The sequence below is a fragment of the Columba livia genome, chromosome 2 (assembly GCF_036013475.1).
Source record: "Columba livia isolate bColLiv1 breed racing homer chromosome 2, bColLiv1.pat.W.v2, whole genome shotgun sequence".
Lineage (NCBI taxonomy): Eukaryota > Metazoa > Chordata > Aves > Columbiformes > Columbidae > Columba > Columba livia.
Genome location: NC_088603.1, coordinates 94,187,346 through 94,212,346, shown reverse-complemented (window position 1 = coordinate 94,212,346; position 25,001 = coordinate 94,187,346). Strand labels below are relative to the sequence as shown.

The following is a 25,001-nucleotide window of genomic DNA, read 5'->3' as shown; positions in this document are numbered from 1 at the left end:
GAAACTTTGCCCTTCTGGACAGGGAGAAACAGGCATGCCTTGTGCAAGTACATTCTAATGCTTGTGTTTTTTCTGACCTGGATTTTTGAGCATTAGTTACCAAATATTATGCCAAAGCACAAGAGGAAAAGAGAGACCAAGGCGATAAAAACCACCAAAGCTGTTGAAGTGCCTGTTTGTTCATTACTCAATATGTATTAGGTAAAAATGCTTGTTGAGTTATTGTACAAAATAAATGAACGTTTTTAGCACCTAAGTATCATGACTTAAAAGCAAACCTCTGGTTTCTCATTCAGAGTGAAATAATAGTACCTCTGTTGATCATAAAGGAATGCAACTTTGTGGCAGATATATTTTTTTCTTCCTTTCCAATGTTGCTGAGCAGTATCTAAGAATAACGATAAGCTGAATCCTCATGAGAACAATAAGGACAATAAAGCTGCAAGTGATCTCCATGTGTCCGTATGAATTCTTAAGTGCTGAATAAAGTAGATATCACAAGAGTGTAAGTTTTTTCTTGCTCTTAAATAATTGGTAAATTAACTTTGTCTAGGGAGCACCTATAAGCTCTGTTCCTTTGAATAGCTTTTCAGATCTTCTAAAGCTTTTCAAATATTTTGGAGTAATTTTATTTACATGTATTTCTCCCTTGCTTAAAGTATCTTTTGTCTGTGTGCATGCATATGCACATGTATCTAAGCAAAACGAGATTTCTGTTTGATTTTGCTTTGTGCAATCTGCCTAGTTGTAAAGTGTTTTTCAAGACTCTGCTGTAAACCCTGTTGATTCTGCAGCATACTCAACCTTTCTTGGGAATCAGAGTGAGATCAGAGCCACCTCAACGTTCTTTGGGGAATTTAGTTTGTACTGTGCCCAGACTGTGTCTCTCACAGTGGGATCCTGCAGGTGAGCAGAGCTTCTTGTATGTTCAAAGAACTAAACTAATTAAACGACAATGACCAACTGTACATCTGTACTACTAATTTGTGATAAGTGGGACTGAGATTTTGTGAGATGCCTTTTGGAGTGTTGTTTTTTTTTTTCAAGCTAAGTCCTTATCTGTTAATCTTGCAGTCATATGTTAGATGAAGCCTGAAGGCAATGCAAACAGTTTTCAAGAAACTTGCACTAAAAAAGGCAATAATATAAAAGTAATATTACTTAAATTATTTATATTATTAAAAATATACTATAAATAAGGAAATATCAGTTTTAGAAGTTGGTAAGTGGCATTATTTTGAATGAATCCATAGGCACAGAAATCTTAAAAGACATATGACCTACAAATTGAAGGAATATTATAAGCAAAGTAGCTTTTCTTATCTAGAATCATTCTATCTGTAGGTGTTTCTTAGAGACCTTCACAACAGGATATTCATGGAAAGAAAGAAAAAGAAAGGAAGGGAGGAAGGGGGGAAGGAAAGAAGGAAGAAAGGAAAGAAGAGAGGAAGGGAGGAAGGGAGGAAGGAAGGAAGGAAGGAAGGACTATGCCAAAAAACATGACAATTTTGCTCCCTGTCTCTTCCTTCACTGCCAACCTGCTGGCAATCAGAGCAGTGACAGCCTACTTTCATTTTGCTGCTTGACCTGTGGTTAAACAAAAATAATCAGGATGGGTCAACATTGAATAAAGAAATATTGAATAACTTATAAAATCTTTATGACATTTAAGACATTTGAATTATTTGTGGTGTTGAGGAAGAATGAGAATGAGTGTCAGAAGCTCACTGTGTAATGTCTCAGTTCAAGAAGATTCTTAGGTATGTATGTAATTGTAGACAAATTGAAAACAATGGGTGAGCATAATGAGTTAAAGACATGCTTAAATACTCTCCTGAACTGAGGCTTAAGCACCCAATAAGTCTGCAGTGATCTCGTAGTACAGATATGTCATGTCAACACGTCCTTACTAACTTTAGTGAAGTGTTATGGGTACATCTGCTGCTTCCAGTGAAAAATAGACAGGATTTGAAGTGATAGCTGTTGCTGCGGGAGTTTTCTGTAGTAGCTGCCAAATGGGTGGGAGGAGGGGAAGACAACAGCAGAAGCAGCAGTAACCTGCCTGTTTCAAGAAAAGAAACAAATCAATCGCTAGCTGTATGCAGAGAATTGGAGAACCTGTCCAACATCTGTCAGATGAAATGCTGACATGCTGCAGCAGAACCTGCTTTATAACTGAGTTTTGTGGGTGTTCTGCTTTCAGAGAGGTATTCAGAGAGCTATTTGAAGCTCTTTATGTGGTACAAAGGTGGGATATCAGTGATGGAGCATCACTACAGAAATTTGAAGCAGTACCTTAGCAATAAGTATAAACAGAGCTTTATATTTTTCATATTCTTTTGTTAAGCTTTTGTGTCTGACTTACTGCACTTCGATGACACTTCGATGTAAGTGGACCTCTAACCGAAATATACAGTGAATATACTAAAAATGGTGGTAGTTGTTTCAGTGGGAGTAAATGGTTTAGAGGAGAGGTCTCAATAGCGTGCAGAAATTGCCCAGCTCGTACTAATGTGTGGAAACACCCCTTTAACCTCAGGAGCTCCCTAGGAAGTGCAACACCCTGGCACGTGGATGCCTACTCAATAAATCCCACTGCTTCTGGTGTCTGCTGAGAGGGAGCTATTTTGTTGTAAAGGTAACTGGTTTAGTTTTGGCTAATGGGAATGAAAAGATAAACAGAAATACTGCTAGATTATTTTAGAACAGAAATACTTTGGGATGCAGTGTAGGGGCTCTTAAAATCCTGCCTCCAGCTGTAGGAACCAAATCAGAATGTACTGGAGTCTCATCAATCTTTCTTTAGGGGCAGTGGTCTAAACAATATTGTGAGACAGGCGAGTGAATAGACGAATGATGATTCCTGGTTCTCACCCTTTGCTGGTCAGCCTGGTAGCAAGTCTCTAATGAGCTGCAAGAGTTGGGTACCCAGAAGTGGCCAAGGCTACTCTGAGCCACACGAACATGAAACAATACATTCAATATCAAACATACTGTGATGAGCACTGGCTTAGTGGACAATGTCTACATATCTTGAGTGAAAGCATGACTGAAAGCTGCCCAATATCAAAAGAGCAAGATTTTGCCTGATACTTTGGGCTAAGTAAAGGTATTTGCTTTCTTGGATGTTTTGTGCAACAGACTGTCACAATAGCTTTATTTTTATATTGCTATGAAAATATTGTTACACCAGGGAATATCAGAGTTTCAAAAAGCAGGATGATATAAGAATGAAATTGTAACTTTGAAAATGTACATGCAATTCTTGCCCTTTTCAAAAACTTGTTTAAGAATCATGCATAATGAAAAAGAGCCCAATAAATCTATAATGTGAATAAGCAGTGACAGTATAAACTATCTTGTACCCGTCACATTTAATTGTTTTTAATTCACAAGCAAAGTACATTTAGAAAGAGCCCTTCTGCTTTTTATAGTGGACCACTTACTGTTTCTGTCTCCTTCTGCTAATACTCATAGGTAACTTACTTTGATAGCATGTCTTGATAATTCATGCGTCCGCCTTTGTTTTAGGGGTGCGCAGTGTGGAGTGGCAGCCAGATGGTCTAGACAGATGATAAAAAAGTATTAAATGATGCACCAGAGCACTTTTCTCCTTGTGGCCTGTCACATTGAAGAAATGCTTAATGAAATCTGAAATTGCAATAGCTAAAAATATGAACTGCAGTGCAATGGATGTTCACACATCCCTCTGGAATTTAGTAGTCTTTTAAATACGACTTCTGTAGAAAAGTTTCCTTTTGGTGTCCATTTTTGGACAAATTCCTAGTGAGCTGGTGACAGTGAGCTGGGCAAGTAAGGTAATTATTTATTGTGTGTTAGGAATTCCATATCTCTTTTTCTGGAAAGTGCCCATAAAATTAGACTGTTTTCCAGTGTGCCTTTTTATTCACCAAATAATTTCTGCTGACATCCTTATCAGTCGGAATGCTCGCCAGCAATTCATTTTGAGATCTTGCAATTCAAAATTTGAACCCTTCAATGAGACACAGGGTGTATGTTAAGCTTCTGCCTGTAGCCTTTAGAATATAGCCCTTAGAATCAGATTTCTACTGTACAATTACAAGTTCAGTATTTACTTTCCTAGAACATTCTGTAATTATTCATACTTACTGTACATCTGCTGGGATGTTTGCAGAAAGCAATGTACAAAGGACACAGACATACATATAATGAATGTCGTTAGAACTCCGAATAAATATTCATCAAGTACAGTTTGCACTTTTCATTCTGCTCCTCATGATATTAGATGTTACCAAAGCTAAAGTATCAGAGGTGTGACAGATCTTCAGAAATAGTGCTGAAATCGATAGGTAGAGTTAGAAAGTACACAGAGCAGAAAAGGCAGTAGATTTTGCTTGCAAAACTTTTGTAAAGTAAGCATCTTGGATTTCTGTTCTCCTGCTTTGGGGATATGAAATCTGACTTGATCCTGCTGTAACGTGAGTCCAGGGCTGTGCAGGACAGCTTTGGTGCATCTCTAAATTGTCGGGGATTGGCTCAAGGAGCACAGACATGAGTCCACCAAGCAACTGTACGAGCAGAGCCCATTTTAGTTGACATAAGTAGGCCTTAGTTAGCTTGTCTATTAGGCCGTGGGAAAGGGGGGAACGGAAAAGTACTAACTAAGGCAGGGTCAGGATATCCTTGAAGAGATAAGAGTCAGAAGAATGCGGGATGCGCATAGCTAGCTAAACCCAAGTAGGTGGAGTAAGTAAATGTAACCTTTTAGTGCTTAGCCTATTAGATAGAGACAAGTATGCATAATTATGGTATTTGGTATAAATGCATGCTATCTCGGGCAATAAAGTTGAAGTATGCTTTATCACTCATATTGAGTCGGCTGCATTTCTTCCTCCGTCCGCTCAGGTCTGGAACTCTGATGGGATTTCTTCCTGCACTAAATCTCTAATCAGATCTTACTGCTCAAATCCCATCTGGTTTGTATTTGAGAAGAGATCACTTTCACAACAGTTAGCCTATTGTAGTGTGATGCTGCAGGGAATCACAGACGCTGTTGCAATGTATTGTGGAATGTATCTTTTTCAGCCATTAATAAAGCTTTTCAATTTTGATGAATTTGTAGAATGCATAGATTCACTAATGCGAGAGGGTTATAGGTTAACTCCATGTCTAGTGTAAGATTTATTCACTTAATTACATTTTTCCCAAAAGAGTTTCATTACTATACAATGTAATGCATGAATGTACCCGGTCTTTCATTTTAGCTTGAATACACTTTCAAGACTTTTGGATCCCAGCAGCAATAAATTGTAGATGATATTTTTCCTTGAAAGTTAATCAAGGGTAGGCGGCTTCCTTTTATGCAACTGTATGTAACAACACACATGCCCCTACACATGCCTACACTGATGGAATTGCATCAGTGTTGTCACAGCTATTAGTTTTGCTGCAATTAATGCAAAGTTACCAGTTATAACAAGAAGAATAATTAACCCCTCCGCTCAACAATAAGAAAATTTAAGAAATCTTGTAATAAGGAACAAAATTTTTGTTGCTGCATGAGCATGGACAATATTGTGAAGTTAGCCAAATCTGAATTTGGCAGCTTCTGTGTATCTACATGCAATCAAGGAGGAGTTTTACTGCTTTTCTAGCTCGACACATGGAGGTGTCAACTTGAGCGCTGAAAGGCTACAATGCAGATTGCAGTTGTCAGCTGCAACATGTTACTTGCTTTAGTTTTTTTAGGGTCCTTGATACCTGGAATCAGAAAGAGGAATTTTGCAAATGTTCTTAACTGTTGATCATTCCTTTTAAAATAACCCTTCAAAGCAGTCAAACACGATGAGGTTTTTCCACCCTGTTGTTTTGTTTTGTTTTCTGTTTTTATTCTGTGAAAAATCTTGAGCTTAAAAAGTCAACTTTATAACTCTTTTGAAGGTGTGATCTGTGAGTCTCTTCCTACAAGATGCTCAGCATTTTGTTTCAGCTGAGCAGGGTATGTCACCCTGTGTATGGCATTATCCTGCGCATGTGAGTAGTCCTCTGCTCATTTTGAGAATCTTTTCTTGACCTGATTTTTTTTCATGTCTTTGCTATCCACAGTGGTGCACTTTGGAAATCAGAAACAAGTTCATAAGTATTGCTCATTACCTGTTGTAAATGGCTTTTGTGAGGTTGCAGTGGTTCACAGCAATGATGGAACGTTTCCCAGAATATACGGAACTGTCACGGTTTAACCCAAGCAAGCAATCATGGCCACCATAGCTGCTCACTCACTCTCTGTGCCCCCCCCGACCCTGTCCCACTCAGTAGGGGAGAGAATCAAACGGGAAGGGAGAAACTTGTGAACTGAGATAAACGCAGTTTAATAAAATAACAATATTATACACTACTACAACCCCCAGTATCAGTACAAGATGGGGGATGAAGAGATTGAGAGCAGCCCTGCAGAGAAGGACTTGGGGTTACTGGTGGATCAAAGATCAGACATGAGCCATCAATGTGCGCTTGCAGCCCAGAAGGCCAGTTGTATTTTGGGCTGCATCAAAAGGAGCAAGGCCAGCAGGTCAAGGGAGGTGATTCTGCCCCTCTGCTCTGCTCTGGTGAGACCCCACTTGGAGTCCTGTGTCCAGCTCTGGAACCCTCAGTACAGGAAGACGTGGACCTGTTGGAGAGGGGCCAGAGGAGGCCACAAAAATTATCAGAGGGCTGGAACAGCTCTCCTATGAGGACAGGCTGAGAGAATTGGGGTTGTTCAGCCTGGAGAAGAGGAAGCTCTGGGGAGATCTGATTGCGGCCTTTCAGTACTTAAAAGGGGCCTATAAGAAAGATGGGAACAGACTGTTTAGTATGGCCTTTTGTGATAGGAAAAGGGGTAATGGTTTTAAATTAAAAAGAGGGGAGATTCAGGCTGGACATGAAGAAGAAATTTTTTACAATGAGGGTAGTGAAATACCAACGCAGGTTGCCCAGAGAGGTGTTTCCCTGGAAACATTCAAGGCCAGGCTAGATGGGGCTCTGAGCAACCTGATCTAATTGAAGATGTCCCTGCTCATTGCAGGGGGGCTGGACTAGATGACCTTTGAAGTTGCCTTCCAACCCAAACTATTCTGTGATTCTATGATTATATGTATATAAAATGTGAAAGAATAGAATAGAATAGAAGTAGAATAGAATAGAATAGAAAGAATAGAATAGAATAGAATAGAATAGAATAGAATAGAATAGAATAGAATAGAATAGAATAGAATAGAATAGAATAGAATAGAAGTAGAATATAAAAGGTACTCAGTGCAATTCCTTGTGAACTCCATCTGTGCTGAGCAGCCAGTCCCAGAAAGCAGCACCCTGGTCCCAAACAGCCAGTGCTGGAGACAGAGAGGAAAAAGCAGAAAGGCCCGGAAGCTCCTGCAAAACGTCAGGATGGTAAAAGGCTAAAAGAACTCCCAAATGGAACTCCCTTGAAATGACACAGAACTCGAACAGGTCTCTGTCTCCCATCTGTCCCTAGCCGGGAAAACCCAACTCTTCTTAAATATGAAGCGTGATGCTAATGGCATCAAATGTTCTTACTGATCAGCCTGGATGTCAGTCAAGCTCTGCCCCATCCATGCCCCACTTCCCAGCTGCCTCACACCTGTGGGCAGAGCTCAGAAAGACCTTGGCTCCAAGACAATGGCTAATATAACAGTAAGTTCTTACATTCTTTTTGTTCTAACTCAAAACCACTAGAAAGTTACTTGATCTACAAGATGAGAATGCAGTCTAGAAGAATTATAGGAAATTAAGGTTGTTAGTATACTTTTTAGTTACTTTTGATTTCATGAGGTTTGGTTCTGCCAGGCAGCACAAATTGCAAAAATGAAAGGTTACTTAACATACATCCTCTGGGGTTAACTTTTTAATCAGTAGTAGTTTAAATTTATATCAGAATTAACTAATGGGACACTTTAAACAGCATTACTTACTTTCAGTTTATAGATTTCGTGTCCATTTTTTTGTGAAGAGAGTGATCCTAAGACAATATGGGAAGGATTGCAGCAAGTTACAAAATATTCATCTCAGCTCCCTCTCACATGTGCAGTTCCTGAGTTTGATTAATATTTTCTGTTCAATTAGTAAAGCAATGGCATTTACATATAGGTTTTGTGATGCTATGTGTTTTAAGTTATTTTAAGTTCCCGCTAAGCTACTTTTACTTTTTGATTCTAAAAATGCCGCTTGTGAGCTCCTTAAAATGCTTTTGGTCCCTCATGTGTTTGTCATACATTGCAACCAGGTTCTGTTTTGGGGCAAGCCAAGAGTATCCCTCAACAGTCATTTATGCCTTGTTGCATCCATCATGTGTAGAACAGTTTCTCCCTCAGTTGGCAGGTGCACTGGAAGCACAGTTGTCAGGATTTAGAGTGAATGAAGAGCAACTTGACAGGCAGTGCCACATGAACATGGCTCAATGCTAACAGCATGTGGCGAGTGCACACTGACACCATGACTCCTTTGATCGGCTCAACAAGCAAGCAGAAAAGCCTCTTGAGAATTTCTGTAATTATAGTGACCAGGATGGTTTTACTAACATTTGTGGTATGATGTTCTTTCTAGCTCACAAGTGACTGGATAGTCCACTGTTTTACCAAAGTATGAGGGGTCCTGCAAGTTTCAAGACTCATGTGCCAAAGATTACTGCTCCAGGGAACTGCTGGAGAGAGTCCAGCGCAGGGCAACAAAGATGATTAAGGGAGTGGAGCATCTCCCTTGTGGGGAAAGGCTGGGGGAGCTGGGGCTCTTTAGCTTGGAGGAGACTGAAGGGTGACCTCATTAATGTTTATAAATATGTAAAGGGTGAGTGTCACGAGGATGGAGCCAGGCTCTCCTTGGTGACAACCAATGATAGGACAAGGGGTAATGGATTCAAACTGGAACACAAGAGGTTCCACTTAAATTTGAGAAGAAACTTCTTCTCAGTAATGGTAACAGACCACTGGAACAGGCTGCCCAGGAGGGTTGTGGAGTCTCCTACTCTGGAGACATTCAAAACCCCCCTGGACACATTCCTGTGTAACCTCATCTAGGTGTTCATGCTCCAGCAGGGGGATTGGACTGGATGATCTTTCGAGGTCCCTTCCAATCCCTGACATTCTGTAATTCTGTGATACTGGCTCTGTGCTTCATATTATTGCCACTGCTCCTCATACTAGACAGAAGGTTTTTGCAGTTTTGTGTCAAATGCTTCAATGTTCTTTTTAGAAAGCAAAATCAGAGCTGTGCTGGGTTGTCATGCCACACAAAGAACAAATGGCAAATAATCGGTGGCCAGCAGTCTTCTAGAATTCACTCTCATGGTTTTTCACCAGAGCAAGAGGAAGTACAAGCTGTTGTTGAAGATTTGTCTAATTTACCTGGGATACCTGTGCCATACAAAGTAGAATGCTGTTGAAATGCATTATTTACATAAGCCCACTGTATTTTGAAAGCAGACTAAAGTGATTTCAGATTAACATCTTCAATTAAAGCCAATTCCAGACAAAAGCATAGTACTTATAAAGCAACCCCTGATGAAATAAAGCCTATTTATATATGAGTGTTTGCCATAGTCTCTGTCACCTTAGGAACTGAGGCCCAGATTCACCAGATCACCTAATTCCCACTTAAACACCTGAGTACCTGTGAAGTTCTGGACCTAAGTGTTTCTCAAAAATGTGAACTCACTGTACAGGCCTTTATGATTTGCAAGAAGGTATCCCTTCTTCGTTGTTCTTTGTTTGTTTTGTGGTTTTGTGTGTTGTTTTTTGTTTGTTGTTGTTGTTGTTGTTGTGCTGTTTGGGTTTGTTTTGTTTGTTTGTTTGCTTGCTTTCGGCTTTTTTTTTGTAGTCAGGCCATCAGTCATACTGCAGAAATACACTGATGAGGTGGATCTGAAAGCTTATGCTGGAAATGGTCAGTTTCTGAGCTTCTGGACGTGTGATATCAGAGAACTTCTTCACTGCTATGGGTCCATTTCATGTAGCCGACTCCTTTTCACATGAAAACATTTTGTCTTTGTCCATCTCCTTTCACCTTGTGTTTTGCAATTTTTCCAGAGGAACAGATTAATATTATAGAGTCAACAATACATATGTGATCACTGATATAGCTGTCTTCATTTGTGGTTGATGTGTTTCAAGATTAGGATCAAGACTTCGTTTAAGAGCAGGAATTGGAGTAGGAACCATCAGATAGATCTCATCATTGTGAAGTTGTCTGCCAGGTGGTGCATCCTACCAAGGAGGCAGTCAGCTACACACTGCACAGGCCATAGACTCTGTCGTATCCGTTGTCTGAAAAGCACAAATAACAGTGATTGACTCTCGATGTGTCAGACAGGTGAGTCCTCAAACTCCAGAAAGAAGGCAGTGGAAGAAGATTGCCCGCCATGTGGGAGTGTTTGGGACTGGTACACCTTGTCACAACTGCTGTGCTTCGATCCCCAGCACATCTCAGGACTGGACTTGCTTGGAGCTAGCTCAGAGAAGCCTCCAGAACATGGGAGCTGCACAGGCCCATCTACACAACTGCTCTCCTACTGCCTCTCAAACCTACCTTAGTCCCAGGCAGTACCACCCCAAAGTAAAAATGCCAAGATTAAATAACTAATGGAAGACTCAATAAGTAGTGAGCATATGTCTGTGCTTGACTCTTGCGCCACAGAATAAACCCGTTTCTGGATAGTATGGGAAATGCTGGGTTATGCTTTTGAAGCTATGCTTAGTTACTTGCACTTTACAGTCAAAAATATCAGGCAATGTGCAAATAGGTCAAACTTATTTGGTTTTGATGGCATATCCATTTTGTAAATTGGTTGTAGACAGCTACTGGTTGTCATACATCCACTCTCTGCCACCAAAAAGGAAGAGATTGAGTAAAGCCACAGTGTCTGAAGTAGATGACATACTGTTTCAGAAAAGAATTTGCTGTAGTTTTTTAACTGGTTGCAAAACCAATACAGGGAGAGAGATCACAGAAGCAAAGTGTTTAAAGGCCAAATCTGATCTCGAAAGAAATTCCATTAAAGTTAAACAAAGAATAATCTTAAAAAAAGATTGGAAGCAATGGTATGTTATTTGGAAAAAAAAAAAAAAGGCAAGCAAAAGTCTAGCTTCTGAAGCTCTTTTAACACCTTAAAGGATATTTAATTTCTTATCTGAGGTTACTTAAAAGGTTAAGCACTCTGAAAACTCAAGAGTGTGAAACCGTCAGAACACCTAAATAGGCTTTTTTTTTTTTGTCTTTTTATTTTTTCTTTCTGAAACAACCTTTACTAGTTTATACGTGTTATACTGCTGGAAAATAGCCAGCTGTCATGCTCCACTTTCCAAGAATCATAAATCAAAGTGAAGTAAGTTCCGACCAGTTACCAGCAAATATCCCTAGGGTAGGCAGGCAGGCCTCATGCCAGTGATGCTTGCTGGCATTAGCAGAATTAATTAGGCACTTTAACACTGAGAGACGAATCACTCTGGCAGGAGCTGAGAACACGTGTAAAGGTTAGAGATCAGGACTTACTAAGATTGGAAAGAGGGATGTTTGTGCTCCAAAGATACTGAAGCTGAGGTTGAGCTGTATAAGAGTAGCTGTACATTATGCACTAGGCATTTAAATGCCTTCAGCAGGCAATGGAAGGAATTGGACATGTCCAGAGTGAGACATCTCAGCCTGAAGGAAACTTCTAGCTCAGGTCGGATGAACTTCCTGCTGCAGAGCCTGTGGCTTTTGAGCAACTCTAAAGGGTGATGTGCTCAGGTGTCCACAGCATAGATGCCTTAAAGTGACATGAATTTCCATACACCCACCCTTTAATTTGTTTGTGTAGCCTGTAAGTAGGATATTACCCATATGACTGGTAGAAGTGACACCTCTGGCTGGTACTGTGCTGTCTTGAGTGTTCACCATTGCAGTCAATCTTGATGCATTCTTCATTTCTACTCAGGGGATGCCTACATAGAAAACTTACGGTCTGTGCTAGGAAAGAGGACTTTGGATAGGGAAAGTACAGTGACCTTCGTTGTTTCGTGCATCTTATGAAGAAGATACTGTGATGAAAACATCTCATGCTGAAGTTGCCCTTGACAGCAACTGAGGTGATAAACTAGTCCATGTACAAAATCTTCCTATGCTTGGTTTTAATTTCACTTCCTTGTGGTGACTCCTAAGATTTACTGCAAAAATACTTTGAATTTTAATACATTAATTGTTTAAAAACTGTTCCTCTTAATTTGTAGCTTTCTATTAGGCAATTAGTGTTTGCAAATGCAGTTTGGAATAGTTTGTTCATGAGCTGTTTGCTGTTTATGGCTAGTCCTCCTTAAATGGTTGCCTAAAATATGGGTTATTTTTTTCCATTTCCTTCCTGGTTGACTCGAATAGCACATGGTGAATTTTCATTTGAAGAACCCATGGTAGAAGTTTGCAGAGTCATTTGTGTTCTATCTAGTGAGAATACTGGGGTTCATGAGTGTTTTTACAAATCTTTGTCATTTGTTCAAGGACCAGAGTAAATGGATCCGGTTAGTCTTAGGAAAAAAAAAAAAAAGTGGTTTTAAAATCATGTAGTAATTGATCTTCCCTTTCTATACAGAAAAACAGCTATTTAGTTTCAAAGGAAAGAGTTACCCAGGGGTTTCTGACACATCTACAAAGTTGTAGGAGTTATAGGCTTCTGTCAGTGAGAGCAGTAACATTTGTGAGCAAGAACAAACTGTGAATAGGTAGCCTGTGGTGTCGGATTTTATGGTTTTCATGATTCCTTCTGGCTGCTTTACTCTTCTGGTCATATGCAGTGCCATAACAAATTTTAGTTTGCTCTGTTGGTATGCCTGGTGTGACACTGAATGTCTTTGGGGTGTGCAATTCATAGTGAGGGTCAACACCTTTTGGTTGGGGTCTGTGCTTCTTATAGGCTTTGTTCAGCAAAGCATCTTTTCCTGCAGGAGACAGTTTGTAGCCATCAAATTGCTCCTTCTCTTCCCAAGATGTTGTGTGAGAGAAACTTCAGGCATTCTGCTGTGCTGCCAGCTTTGCAGAAATGGAGAGGGGATTTCTTTGGTGAAGACCAACTATGACCCTTTGTAAGCAAACTAGTATTGCCACGCTATGTCTCCAGTGAATCAGGCGGTGCCCAGGAGAATAATGCATTATAATGCTTCGATTCAGATGGCTGAGCTTGAATGCCTAAAGAAAATAATGCTTACAAATAGAAAGGGAGGGATTTTTGCATCACATACCTAGGCCAAGTAGAGCATATGAGGTGCATTCCACCTGATAATTTATTTCATGCATTCAGGGAGCTAATTTCAGTGTTGCCGTAAGCAGCAGTAGTGTAAATGGGTGAGATCCTTATTACTCATGTGCAAGCAGAAATGGGAAGAAGCTGGGTTCAGAATGAGTGCCTTTCAAGTAAAATGATCAGAAAACAAGTTCATATGAATGTAACCAGTGAGGCTAAAGAGAGCAGTGTGTGCTTATTTCACAGTAAGCGTGTGCTCAGAAAGGTTTAAATTTGTGCATTGCCAGTATGAGCGGGGAAACTGAAATGGAGAAGGGGACTGAGCAAACTTTGAGAGAACTATAAAGGATTATTCATCCCAGTGTTCTTTGTTATGCAGGTATTAATCCATAGGCAAATCCTTCAATTTTATAGACCTCTGCTGTGTTAGCTGTGCAGGTCACAGAGAGCATATGACATAGATTTCTGTTGAAAACATGTCTGTCTTTAAGAGAAAAAACACAAATGTTTACAAGACCTTTTAAAATTAAATTAAGGTTTTGCTGGAGGAAGACAAACTTGATAGATTTTTTTTTTTCCCCACTTAAATACATTTGAATCTTAAAAATATTCATAGGTAGCAGTTTGCTTTTGTTTGGATTGGGAATTGACAATGGGAATATAACTCGGTGCTGTGACATACTGAATTGAATAGACCTTGTCTTTACAAAATAAGATATAAAACATTTCCTACCCAGATGACTTGTCTTTTTAGTTTGTTAAACAAGAGCATTCCCCTTATGGATAGAGCTGTAACTATTTAAGCTAAGCTGTCACTTCCATCAGTGAGAGAAGTTAAGGAAAATTTGGGGTTTATATTAAGCAGTGTGTACTTCTTTACAGTATCCTTCTGTGTTGGCTTGAATGAGGATACTCACATCTCTGTTCCTTTTTTCTTCATATATACAGAGAGAAAAACATGTACAGAACCACTGCTGCACATTAAGTTAAGCCTAAAAGCAGGATGCTGGTTCTGGTGTCTGTAATAACCGCAGCAGTTTACAAGACCTTAGGATCCCTCACTAAAGTTGATGGGAGTTTTTCAGCTGACTGCTTTGATAGCTGGAGGTGGCTCTCAATTAATAAATGAGGAAGGTTAAATTGCTCTTACCCAGAAATGAACATGTAGCCACTAGCTAGACTTCCCAATTGCACTTGTGTGAAGAAAACAATAAAATGTCAGTTATGAGAAGTGCTATCATCTAACATAAAAAAAACAAACCACCCCAAATAAAAAGAAAATATTTTGTTTGACTCAGAAGTAATTTTTTTTTTTTTTTTTTAATTGCCATTCGTACAAAACCTATTCCTTGATCAACAGGATGTTACATCTTTTCAGAGTTTCTACAGAGCAGAAAACAGTGTGATGAAATTTCTGGGGCTCAAGCTAAGCATCTCTCAATACAAGTCCAAACTGGGTATGTGCTCCTGGGTAGCATAGCAAAGGAAAAACATTATAATAAGAAATAATTTTTTTATGTCAATGTGCAGCTGAAAAGAAGCCTTTATAAAGTGCTACCTAAACTTGTACTGCTGAATAGATAGCTGTGCTTCTCTCTTCAAATCTGAATCACTTGTTACAATGGCAATACTTAAACTTTTAAAAGGAGTCTCTTTTAGCTAGATAAACTACTGGCTATAAAATCTTTGTACGGACAGTGTTTATGAAAGCTCATATACAATCTAAATAAAAATGTGAATATAAATGAAAATCACAAACTCCTTGGCCATATTTTGATCTTGCCAACTAGAAACTGAAATGTTTGCACCAATTGGAATTAAAGTATGAAAGGGCCCAAACCTAGCAATATAGGTTTGCTGTTCAGCTTTACAGGTGTTTGCAAAATAGTAAATTGAAGAGAGTGGAGAAACTGATATAAAGCATATTTTAGAAGTATTTAAAGCCTAGAAGCATGGAAGAAAAGCAATTATAATCAACTGAATTTAGGGAGGCTGTAATGGAAATGATGTAGTATGGACATCTGTACTTTTGTGGGAGTGCTGCTATTGATCTGCTCCTGAGGGCCACAAATGAAGGTGGTGAGGAGGAATGTGGAGTTTCATGCATGAAGTAACAGCAGCCAGGCAACAGCTTTGGAGGGCTTCCCTTTCATCTAACTTTGGGTGACACCGTGTACCTAAAGTAGCTGAACAAATCAGTAGCCTTTATCTTCTGCAGAGCTGCCAGTGGCGATGTAGACTGTCTAGTTCTGAATTAAACTATTAATTCAGGCTGTCATATTAGATACATTACATCATATGACTTCTCCTTCAAACTATATGACTTGATTATAGATACCTTTAAATTTAAAGCACATTATTAAATATGTGTGTATTAAATACATAAAATGAGGGACCAAGCTTGACTGAAAATCAATTGAGTTTTCCTACCAGTGTTTAGAGTAGTAAGGCATTTTAGCTCAACTGCAGTCATGAAGAGACAAACTCCTATGGCAACTTTTTAAAAGGATTAAACGCTGGCTAACAGAGAGGTCTCACAATACCATTGTGCACAGGGAAGTGTGGTCGAGTGAGGGCATTTTCAGTGGCTTCTCCCCAGACTGACTTCTTGGCCATGAGTTATTGACCTCTGCATGTTGTGACCTGCGTTCTCCTGGGGAGGTGAGGGAGAGGAAGAAGAGCTGAACGGTCATGGTGGGTCTTGGATGTACTGCAAAGATGGAGCGTGTGGTTTCCTCCTCCACCGTGCCAGCCTGAAAGCAAGCCACTGGGTCAAGTTTCTCAGCCTTTCTGCCATCTTCCCATGATGGGACAGCTGTGTCAGTGTGTTTAATGAAACAATTAACCTCTTAGTCATTTCTTCCAAAGAGTCCTTGGAAAAGTGGAAATTTGTAATACTATAAAATACCACTGCTGTTTGCAGCTGTGAGCTATAGTAGGTCACGCTATCAGTTTTCTACTGCAAGTCTTCAGTCCTGCTGCCAACAACCACTTTATGTATGGCTATAAATCTTCCAGGAGTGTAATAAAGGTGAACTGCATTTCGCTGTAATGGGGTATGTCTTACATGAAAACTGAGAGCATTAGGAATTCTGTGTGTAATAGCCAGTGCTTCCCAATATTCATGTCAGATCAGAGGATGTAGTAGTGTAGGTGGCAGAAGTCATTTGGACGTTTTGCAGTTTTCTGTCTCTGAGAACTCTGATTTTATCATAGCAGGGCTGCTCTAGTTCAGGAGTTTGTGGTATTCATTTTACAGATCTTATTCTGAAGTGCTTGTATCTCTTCTACTCTGCACATCAGAAGTCATTCTAGAGAATGAAATTCCCTTAACTCAGTTGATACTGCTTTATTTATTGATTTTTCTTTTCTAGTATTAGAAATACTTCAGCCAAAATGTAGGTCCAACTTTGAAAATTCTACTTCTTTTGCAAGCACCAGATTCATACCCATTTTATGAGGCATTTAGAGACTCAAAATGTAAATAGGAACCTGTTGAGATTCAAAATCACCTATTTTCTATTGAGGTAAATTAGAAATGTAACTTGTTGTTTCTCTAGCTTTAAGAACTTAAATAACTAAAAAAAAATGGGCCTAATTCATATGGGCACTTTTGTAAATTTTACCCTAAAGCTTGATTTTTCTCATGATAAAGTCAGTTTATGGTACTGAGCTGAGAAGATCAGCGTTATGTCATGGATTTCATTCCAGAGCTGCTCAGCTGTTTCTGAATTTGGATGATCTAAAACTAAACATAATTAAAATATTACTGATATGCATGAGCTTTGTCTCTCTCATTTATGAATTAAACATAGAGCTGTCACTATTCGTGAGCCTAAACACCTCAAAAAAAGGTATTTACTGTTTTGCAAAGTTTTGAAGATGTTTAATGAAAGTAGTCACTAGCTCTGATATTCATGGTTAGACAACAGCATCCCATTATTAAATCCACCATTCCTACATCCCAGCTATTGTCATTTTACAGTGTCTTTTGTCAAATGAAGTGCTGCAATAAGCAAGTACAATTCCTATGGAGAACTTCAGGTTATTATTCTTGAGCAAAATTTGGCATTTTTCTTCCTAGCTTTGTCTCACCTCCCACTCAGCCTGTGTGGCACAAAGAGGCTGACTGGGGTGGAAAACAGAGAAAGCGTAAAAAGTAGAAGAGAAGCAGCTTGATAAGAGTCTTCAGCATGCTTTTGTTACTGCTCTTGTCAGCTGGCTCTTATGAAGAGATATTACGTATTAAGAATTTGCTCCTGTCACCCAGCTTTTAAACTCGAAAGGTATTCTGTGTGTGCGCATACATGTGAATATGTAACTTGTCCTAGTGATCACAGGGATAAAAACAAAATAAAAATCACGCTGTGTAATGATGTTAATGCCTATCTGCCCATAACAACTTGTTAATGCGTATTACTCTGGTGTTATGAGATATCAGAAATGCATCAGTAACAGAAAAACTTCAAGTGGAAATCAGGTTACTCTGGATACCTAAGTTTGATACTTAATCGTTGTAGATTTTTGTTGCAATTGTGCAACCTTTTTGTAATTTGTGTTTCTATCAGTGCAATGATTCCAATACCTACCCAATATGGATGTAGTGCATGCAATAATAAGCCACGTCAGATGATACATGCAAAATTATGTCCATAACTACAAAGACCCAGCCTCCTTACTATTAATAATCTCCTTTCTGCAGTTCCGTTCCCCTAGAAACAGAAGTCTAATGCTCTCCTGCTCTATCCCTGAAGAAGAAGTTTAGATTCTTACTTGCCCTGCTTTCTACCTTTTCTGTATCTAGGTGAATGCACGGAAAGCAGAATAAAGGCAGAAGGGTGTCAGGACTGAAATTCAGGGCATGGCTCTGAGTGGCAGCCCTGCAGCTGAGTTAACTCTACCAGGGGCTAATGCCTGGGTTGAGGGTTTCAGGTCCCTTCAGCCAGGTGTCCTATAAAACACACACACACACACACACACACACACACACACGTGCTTCAAGCTGTAATGCAGGTGATGGTGGCAAAGGCTGTACAGGTCACCGCCAGGGAAGAGGGAGTGGATGTGATTTGGTGAACAGAGAGGGCAGGTCACAGTGACGAATGAGGCAGGCTGTGGTTTCAATACTCTATACAAAAACTTCTGCGATTACCCCCGTCTTCATCCCTAACATGGTTTCTAAAATACAATAGATAAGTTTGGTTTCTCTGAATATGGTCTTGACCACGGTATTTGGAGCTGTGAATGCTTGCAGCAGCCATTCCCTGGCAAGATCTAGTTCAGAAAGACCCTTATGAATTCTTTGAAAAAGTTTCTCAAAATATTTTAAGCTTAAATCCATGATCTGCTGATGTCCCTCATAAAAGCTGAAATTCTTTCTTCATGGAAAGAAGACATAAAGTACCTACCAATAGCATCAGATTTCAAAAAATTAAGTTCTGAAGAAACTCAAGTCTCATTTGGGCCTGTGACTCCATCTGTTGCATCCTGTGCTTGCCAGTACAATAAGACTTTCCTTCAACCGAGAAAAGTATTAATAGTATAATTTCAGTGGGGCTTTGCAAGGGTTTTTTGTTCCTAATCATCAAAGTCATTGTAATTGCTTCTTTTCCAGTGTTTAATCTTTGATTGCTGCACTCCATACATCCAGCTCCACCACCCTTTGCCTGTAGCATTTGTGTTTGAGACTGGACACATAAAACTTTAAAGCATTTCTGCTGTCATCTGGTTCAGGAAATTTTAGCTTGAATTTGTTGTACAACTAATTTTACAACTTAACTTTAAATGGAACTATGTCTTTGGTTTCTGCCTGTTCTAGTAAGGGAATCTGCTGTTATATAAAACCTGCAGACTTTTAATGATACATATTGGGAACCAGAGTTCATAGGCTCTCCAAATGCTGGTCTCTACCTTGGAATTACACAAAACAGCTGCCAGCTCCTCGGAGAGCACTGATGTGTTATGTTGCTTACAGAAACGCTCTGCCACAGGAGAGATGCACTGAGACACCCTGTTACATTTTACCTTTCCTGAAAACCAGACAGCACTGCAGAGCAACAACATTTATGCCCTGGTTCCATTTCGTTTGCTTTGCTCCATACGCTGAAGCTGGTGTCTCTTGGATGGTTGTTACATTTCCTGTTAAATATCAGCAGGAGTGTTAGTAAAGCTAATTCAGAGAAAGTTTGATGGGTGAAAAAGGTGAGAAAGGTCACTAAACTGAAGCTTTTCCTCAGCCACCTTGCACACTGCAAAGCTGTAATAGCTGTAACATATCACACAAGCCAGCGTGATTACCACAAGTTGCATTAGATGGTGGTCACAAAAGTTAGTTCAGAGCCCAGAAGGTGCTGTCCAGGCATCGTGAGTGTGTAGTGCAGACATGTCTCAAGAAACAGGCTTGCTTAAGTTTTCATAGTCTGGCTCACTGGAAGACATTAGATTGCTTCTGGTTTAGGCCATCTTTGCGGTATGTGCATAAAGCACATAGGAAGCATATGTTCCTTCTTGCTGTCTTCTCTTTCTGTTGTTAATAATATAAGCAAGGAGCAAAGTTGTATGCTAAGGTTTTCCTGTTGAGTCCTATGACCCTTAATTGGGATGCCCAGTATTTAAGTAGTTTTTTTTTTTTTTTTTAAGGGAAAGATATTGTCTACTTCAAATACTTTGTAAGCAAAAAACCCTAACAGTTTGCAAATAAAATGGATAGTGCAAATAAAAAAGGACAGTGTAATTTTAATTATATGCAGGCTTGATTCTGATCTCACTGAGGTACTAGACTGGTCACTCTGTTCAGAGCCAGGCAGAATTGACTTCTACCTGTAAAAACACAGCCGTGTTCACTGCAGCATTGAAAAGAGTCTCTTGTGGGCAAAATGATTCAGTTTACACTTGTTGAAGTTTATTGTTCTATTTGGCAAAAACTGTCTACTTGTATTCATATCAGGTGTCAGAATAGAAGAATTTATTATGAAGAAAAACAAAACCTATCACACAGCAGTAAAATAGAAAAATCAGGAAATAACTGGATATTTTTTCCCTGTATTTCAGAATATTGCAACACTTTCACACTTCTGCTGACGATTACACCATCATTTTCACATCTGGATGCACAGCTGCACTTAAACTGGTAGCAGAAGCATTCCCTTGGATACCTGAAGGCACAAAGCAACCCAGCAGTCGATTTTGTTACCTAACTGACAGCCACACATCTGTGGTGGGTATGAGGGGGATAACAGCCTCAATGAATGTCGTGTCTGTTCCAATAAAACCAAAGGAAATCTTCTTATCAGAAAAAAACAGGTTACCAGCTGAAGAACAAAACTGCACAACACCTCATCTCTTCTCTTATCCAGCTCAAAGCAATTTTTCTGGTACCAAGTATCCCCTTTCATGGATACAGGACATAAAATCTGGAAAACTCTGCCCCATCAAAATACCAGGGAAGTGGTTTGTTCTACTAGATGCAGCTTCATATGTGAGCAGTTCTCCATTAGACTTGGGAGTTCACCAGGCTGACTTTATCTCCATCTCATTCTATAAGATCTTCGGATTCCCAACTGGTTTAGGAGCATTATTGGTAAACAACCGGATTGCCCCCCTCTTGAAGAAAACCTATTTTGGAGGTGGAACTGCAGCCGCCTACCTTGCAGGAGAGGATTTTTATTACCCAAGGAAATCTATAGCAGAAAGGTAAGGCTTTGTTTTAACAAAACAGGGTTTTTTTGCCGATACTGTTTGCATGAGAGAAATGCCTTAGGGTTGGTGCCCGCACTGGGCTGTGATGCGTGTGCTTGTTTATGCAGTTGGATAGGTATTTCACATCTAACTCTGTTTTCTTCGTAGTATTCTTTTTTCCAATCCTTACTTGATCTAGTTTGTCACAACTTGTAAAAATGTAAGGCGTCATTCAGTGACATAAAGGTCAGTCTATGCATTTTTAAATTTATATTTAGGATACCTCAGTGCAACCCTGATTTGTTTTTGAAGCTCTGCACGTGGAGCATCCAGGCCAAGGTTGATCACACAGTGTACTGACCCTCAGTGAAACTGGAAAGTCCGATGCATGTATTTCACTGGAAAGGTGGCATGCTTTACTCTCAAGACAAGCATCACCAGAATAACATATGCAGTAAGATAAATTACCTAGGTCAAATATTTGTAGCACTCTTATTCCCTGACCGAGGTTCTGGAGAAGCTATGATGGTCTCCTACAGAAAGTAGAGGACACCTAAAGGAGGTCAAACATACACATAGGAAAACACAGGAAAATGGATAAGCTTTCCCAGTTGCTTAACACATTGAAACACCACTCTTGGTGATGTTTGGTCTCTCTACTTCACTCTCTCGTGCCAGCAGCACCTAACATAAATGCAGTAAAGGGTCTTCCTTCCTGTCTCTGCATCCAACACCTCTGCACAAAGGGAATGCCTGAAATGGCATTTAATATTAAATTATAGACCTTGGGAGAAGCTAGAGGTGAAAAGATAAAAAGAGCCATTCATGCCTTGCTTTTGCTTATGGATGTGTATTCAGCAGAACGAGGTCCTCCATATCCCATGGTATAAATACCTGACCTTTCACTCTATGTGTAGTAATGCAGAACAATTCTTCATGGGTGTGTGTGCGCTTCTTCTAGGTGTGTGCTCCGAGTGCTGCTGTGGGGTTTTGGTTCTGGACTGTTAAGTGCAGAGGCTGCATTAGCCTGGCTCTCTTGCCTGATGGGGCCGTGCGTTATTTCTGAAATGGAAATTGGTACAGTGAACACCCAGTTAATCTTTTAATTTAGAAATAAAAACAGTTGGAAAACATTGGTGTTCTGACCTCCATTTCTGGGAGGGCCCAAAAGGGCCTTGAAGTGCATCACTCACTGAAAGTCAGGATGAAGGGGCATAAAATCATGGGATTCTAGGGTGCTTCTGCATCACCTGCAAGCCAAGGAGAAAACCTGCTTTACTTTGACCTGGGCAGACTCTCATTCCTGAGTGGCTTTTCTAGAGGTAATTGACACATGACTCCCGAGACAGCGTAGTGGATAAAAATATCTGGAATGCATTTTAGATCTCAATTCTGCTTTTATACTTTTTTAATTAAGAAGGGGAAGGTATGTTGAAATGTTGAGGGGAACTCTATCTCTGGTTTGTTTTTCAGGAGTTCTCAGAGGTTGACTAATTATAAACCTTTCAGGCATTTGAGGATACCATTGCTTTCAAGGGCTTTTTTTTAATGAATCAGAAGAAGGCCCTATTTTAACCTTTCTACTACAGAGTTATAAACAAAGAAGTCTGTCCAATTTGATTTTTCAGTACAGAGTGTCTTGGTATGAGGGAACATAGCTCACATAATTAAATCTGACTGCTGGATACCCAGGCATCTGATACTTGTTCCCAATAGACAACAAAGTGTCACACAGACGGTGTGAGTCATTGTACATAGGTAAATATTTACATTTGTCCTCATCTAATCCTTTGATTATTATTTGAAAATCTAATATTTAAAAGTTCATGTTTAGAGCCCTATTGATGCTGTCTGTAGTCCCTAATGAACTGTGGAGACTTAAAGTCCCACCTGGAGGGGCCTGAAGTTTTCAAAAATAGGTCAGAAATGAGGATAACCAGCATCTTGAAAATATAAAACCAGCAGCATTGAAATTCTCACTCAATTTCCTCCAAGCTATATCATCCAAATATTTTTTTTTTCTTTCAGATGTTATGGAGTTTTGCTTTGTTTTGTTTTTGAAGTGTTTTCCTGTTAATAAAATACAGAGATGGAGCAGTTAGGAACAGAACTACTACACTTTGGATTAAATACCAGACCATGGTGGCCAAGGCTAATATGATTACCTTATCTGTGGGCCACATTTCTATTTCTTTGCTAGTGTCTGAAACACCTGGGTCATTATTTGTCATATAAACAGCAACTCTAGCCAGGTCTTATCCCTGTCAAATTTCAGTAAGGACCCTTCATCCTTGGAGCTATCCAAACCCAACTGGGGAAGACCCTGAGCAACCTGCTCCAGCTGGATATGGTTTGGGTAGCAGACTGGACTGGAAACCCCCAGGAGTCCTTTCCAGCCTCTGTGTTTATGTGATTGATTGTGCACACCTCTACCAAGCTCCATCTGCATTCTCTCTTTAGGCTTGTCTTTGTGATTTCAAAGGGTTGGTTTCTTAATTTTTTTTACAGTGCTGGATTAGCATTGGGTAATTCATAAAGAAACATTGATGCTAACAAATACCATTGGAAAAGTGGATTAGAATATGCATATCTGAATACCATTAGCAGAAGCTATTCCCTGTCCACACATAATGAAAGTGCAGTGTGCTAAGGAAACAGCTCTTTCTAAGTCAAGGTGAAACTCAAGTGGAGGTGTGTAATGAGGGTGTTTATTCATCTTTCCTTCCCAGGACTGTCAAAATGGTTACCTCTTGCCTTAATGGATACAGCTTTTGCTAGTGTTTCCTGTATTTTATTTTGTTGTTCTTGCTATATAAATTATTCTATCACAGACTCTTTTACGTTCCTTTAATAACCTTAAATCACTTTCACATTTCCCCATTCCATGGCAGTAGCCAGTCTTTCTCTCTCAACTTTTAAAATCATGTTTATTGTATTTTCATCCTTGTATCAAACAGCTTGACAAATTATTATTATCATTCACAAATCTAGCCTCATTTCCCATATTTTTTCTGCACAGCATGAGATAATAAAATAATGTGATTATGTATAGCAAGAATTCAGAGATAAAATATTCATCATCTGCCCTATTTTTCTTTTGTATCTGGGAGTGCTATTCAGAATCTGATCATCCTGGAATTTGTGACTAAGGAAAAAGAAGCCGTTGTGTTATCTGTAAATTGGATATCTGGATCTTAGTCTACCGGTGTGAAATATCCAGTGCATTAGCTGTTGTTTGTTCTTCATTTCTAAATGCATTTTCAAAAGCTTTGGAAATCCAGATGGCATAACTTTGTCCCTGGTGAGGTTTAGTGGCTCTTGCCTCTGTTGCTTGAATGATTTGACAGCCACAAAGCAGCGCCCACACTTTGCTAATCTGTGATGCAGTATATTTAACCAAAGCAGGTTCCTTAATTCTTGATGCTGTAGCTTTTACTTTTTGAGGTGATTCAGTGGCTGATATATATGACCTGCAGATAAAAGGTTAGATCTCTTAAGTTCTGCTGCAAATGTCCTTAATTAGGGCACACCCATGTACTATGCTGGAGAACTATGATAGAGATCACCAGGACAACTGCATGTGCCTATGCAGGTATGCATGTAGTGACATGGTTTGGATCTTCAATTGCACACTGAGTTTGTGCGTGCTGAGGGGAAGAGAAGGAAGGAGTGGAAAATGGAGACAGAAAGGTAGGGATGAGAGCTATGGCTAGAATCCTAAGGAGCACTGGAGCTGAAGACAAAATCCTGGGGTTTGATATTGGGTATGGGGCAGCTTGAGAATCCTTTGGCAAAAAGCTGGTCTTCTGCTTGAAGTTGTCTCTAGCATCATTGCATGTTTCTGTCATCACAGAAAGAAAGATTATAGTGATGGGTGCTAATTTAGTCTGTAGAAACTCTTCATAGTGCTGAGAAATAACCTCAGGACCAGATCATGTGTAGAAGAGCACAACATTTAATGCATGTGCTCATATTGTAGTCTAGCACACACCCATTGACTCCACACTCAAGGGCTCTATCCATCTGCCCATGATTAATGTGGTAATTGGGCCTGAATAGTACCCTGTTGACTAGTATTTTT

General features: G+C 39.6%; 1 protein-coding gene across 1 annotated transcript in view; it reads left to right on the top strand.

Annotated features, from left to right (window-relative positions):
• The window catches only part of MOCOS (molybdenum cofactor sulfurase), a 234,720-nt gene that overhangs the window by 68,681 nt on the left and 141,038 nt on the right, over positions 1–25,001 (top strand). The window contains exon 4 of the mRNA XM_065052850.1: positions 20,294–20,935. Coding sequence (XP_064908922.1) covers positions 20,294–20,935 — 642 coding nt within the window. The remainder of the gene's footprint in view (positions 1–20,293; positions 20,936–25,001) is intronic.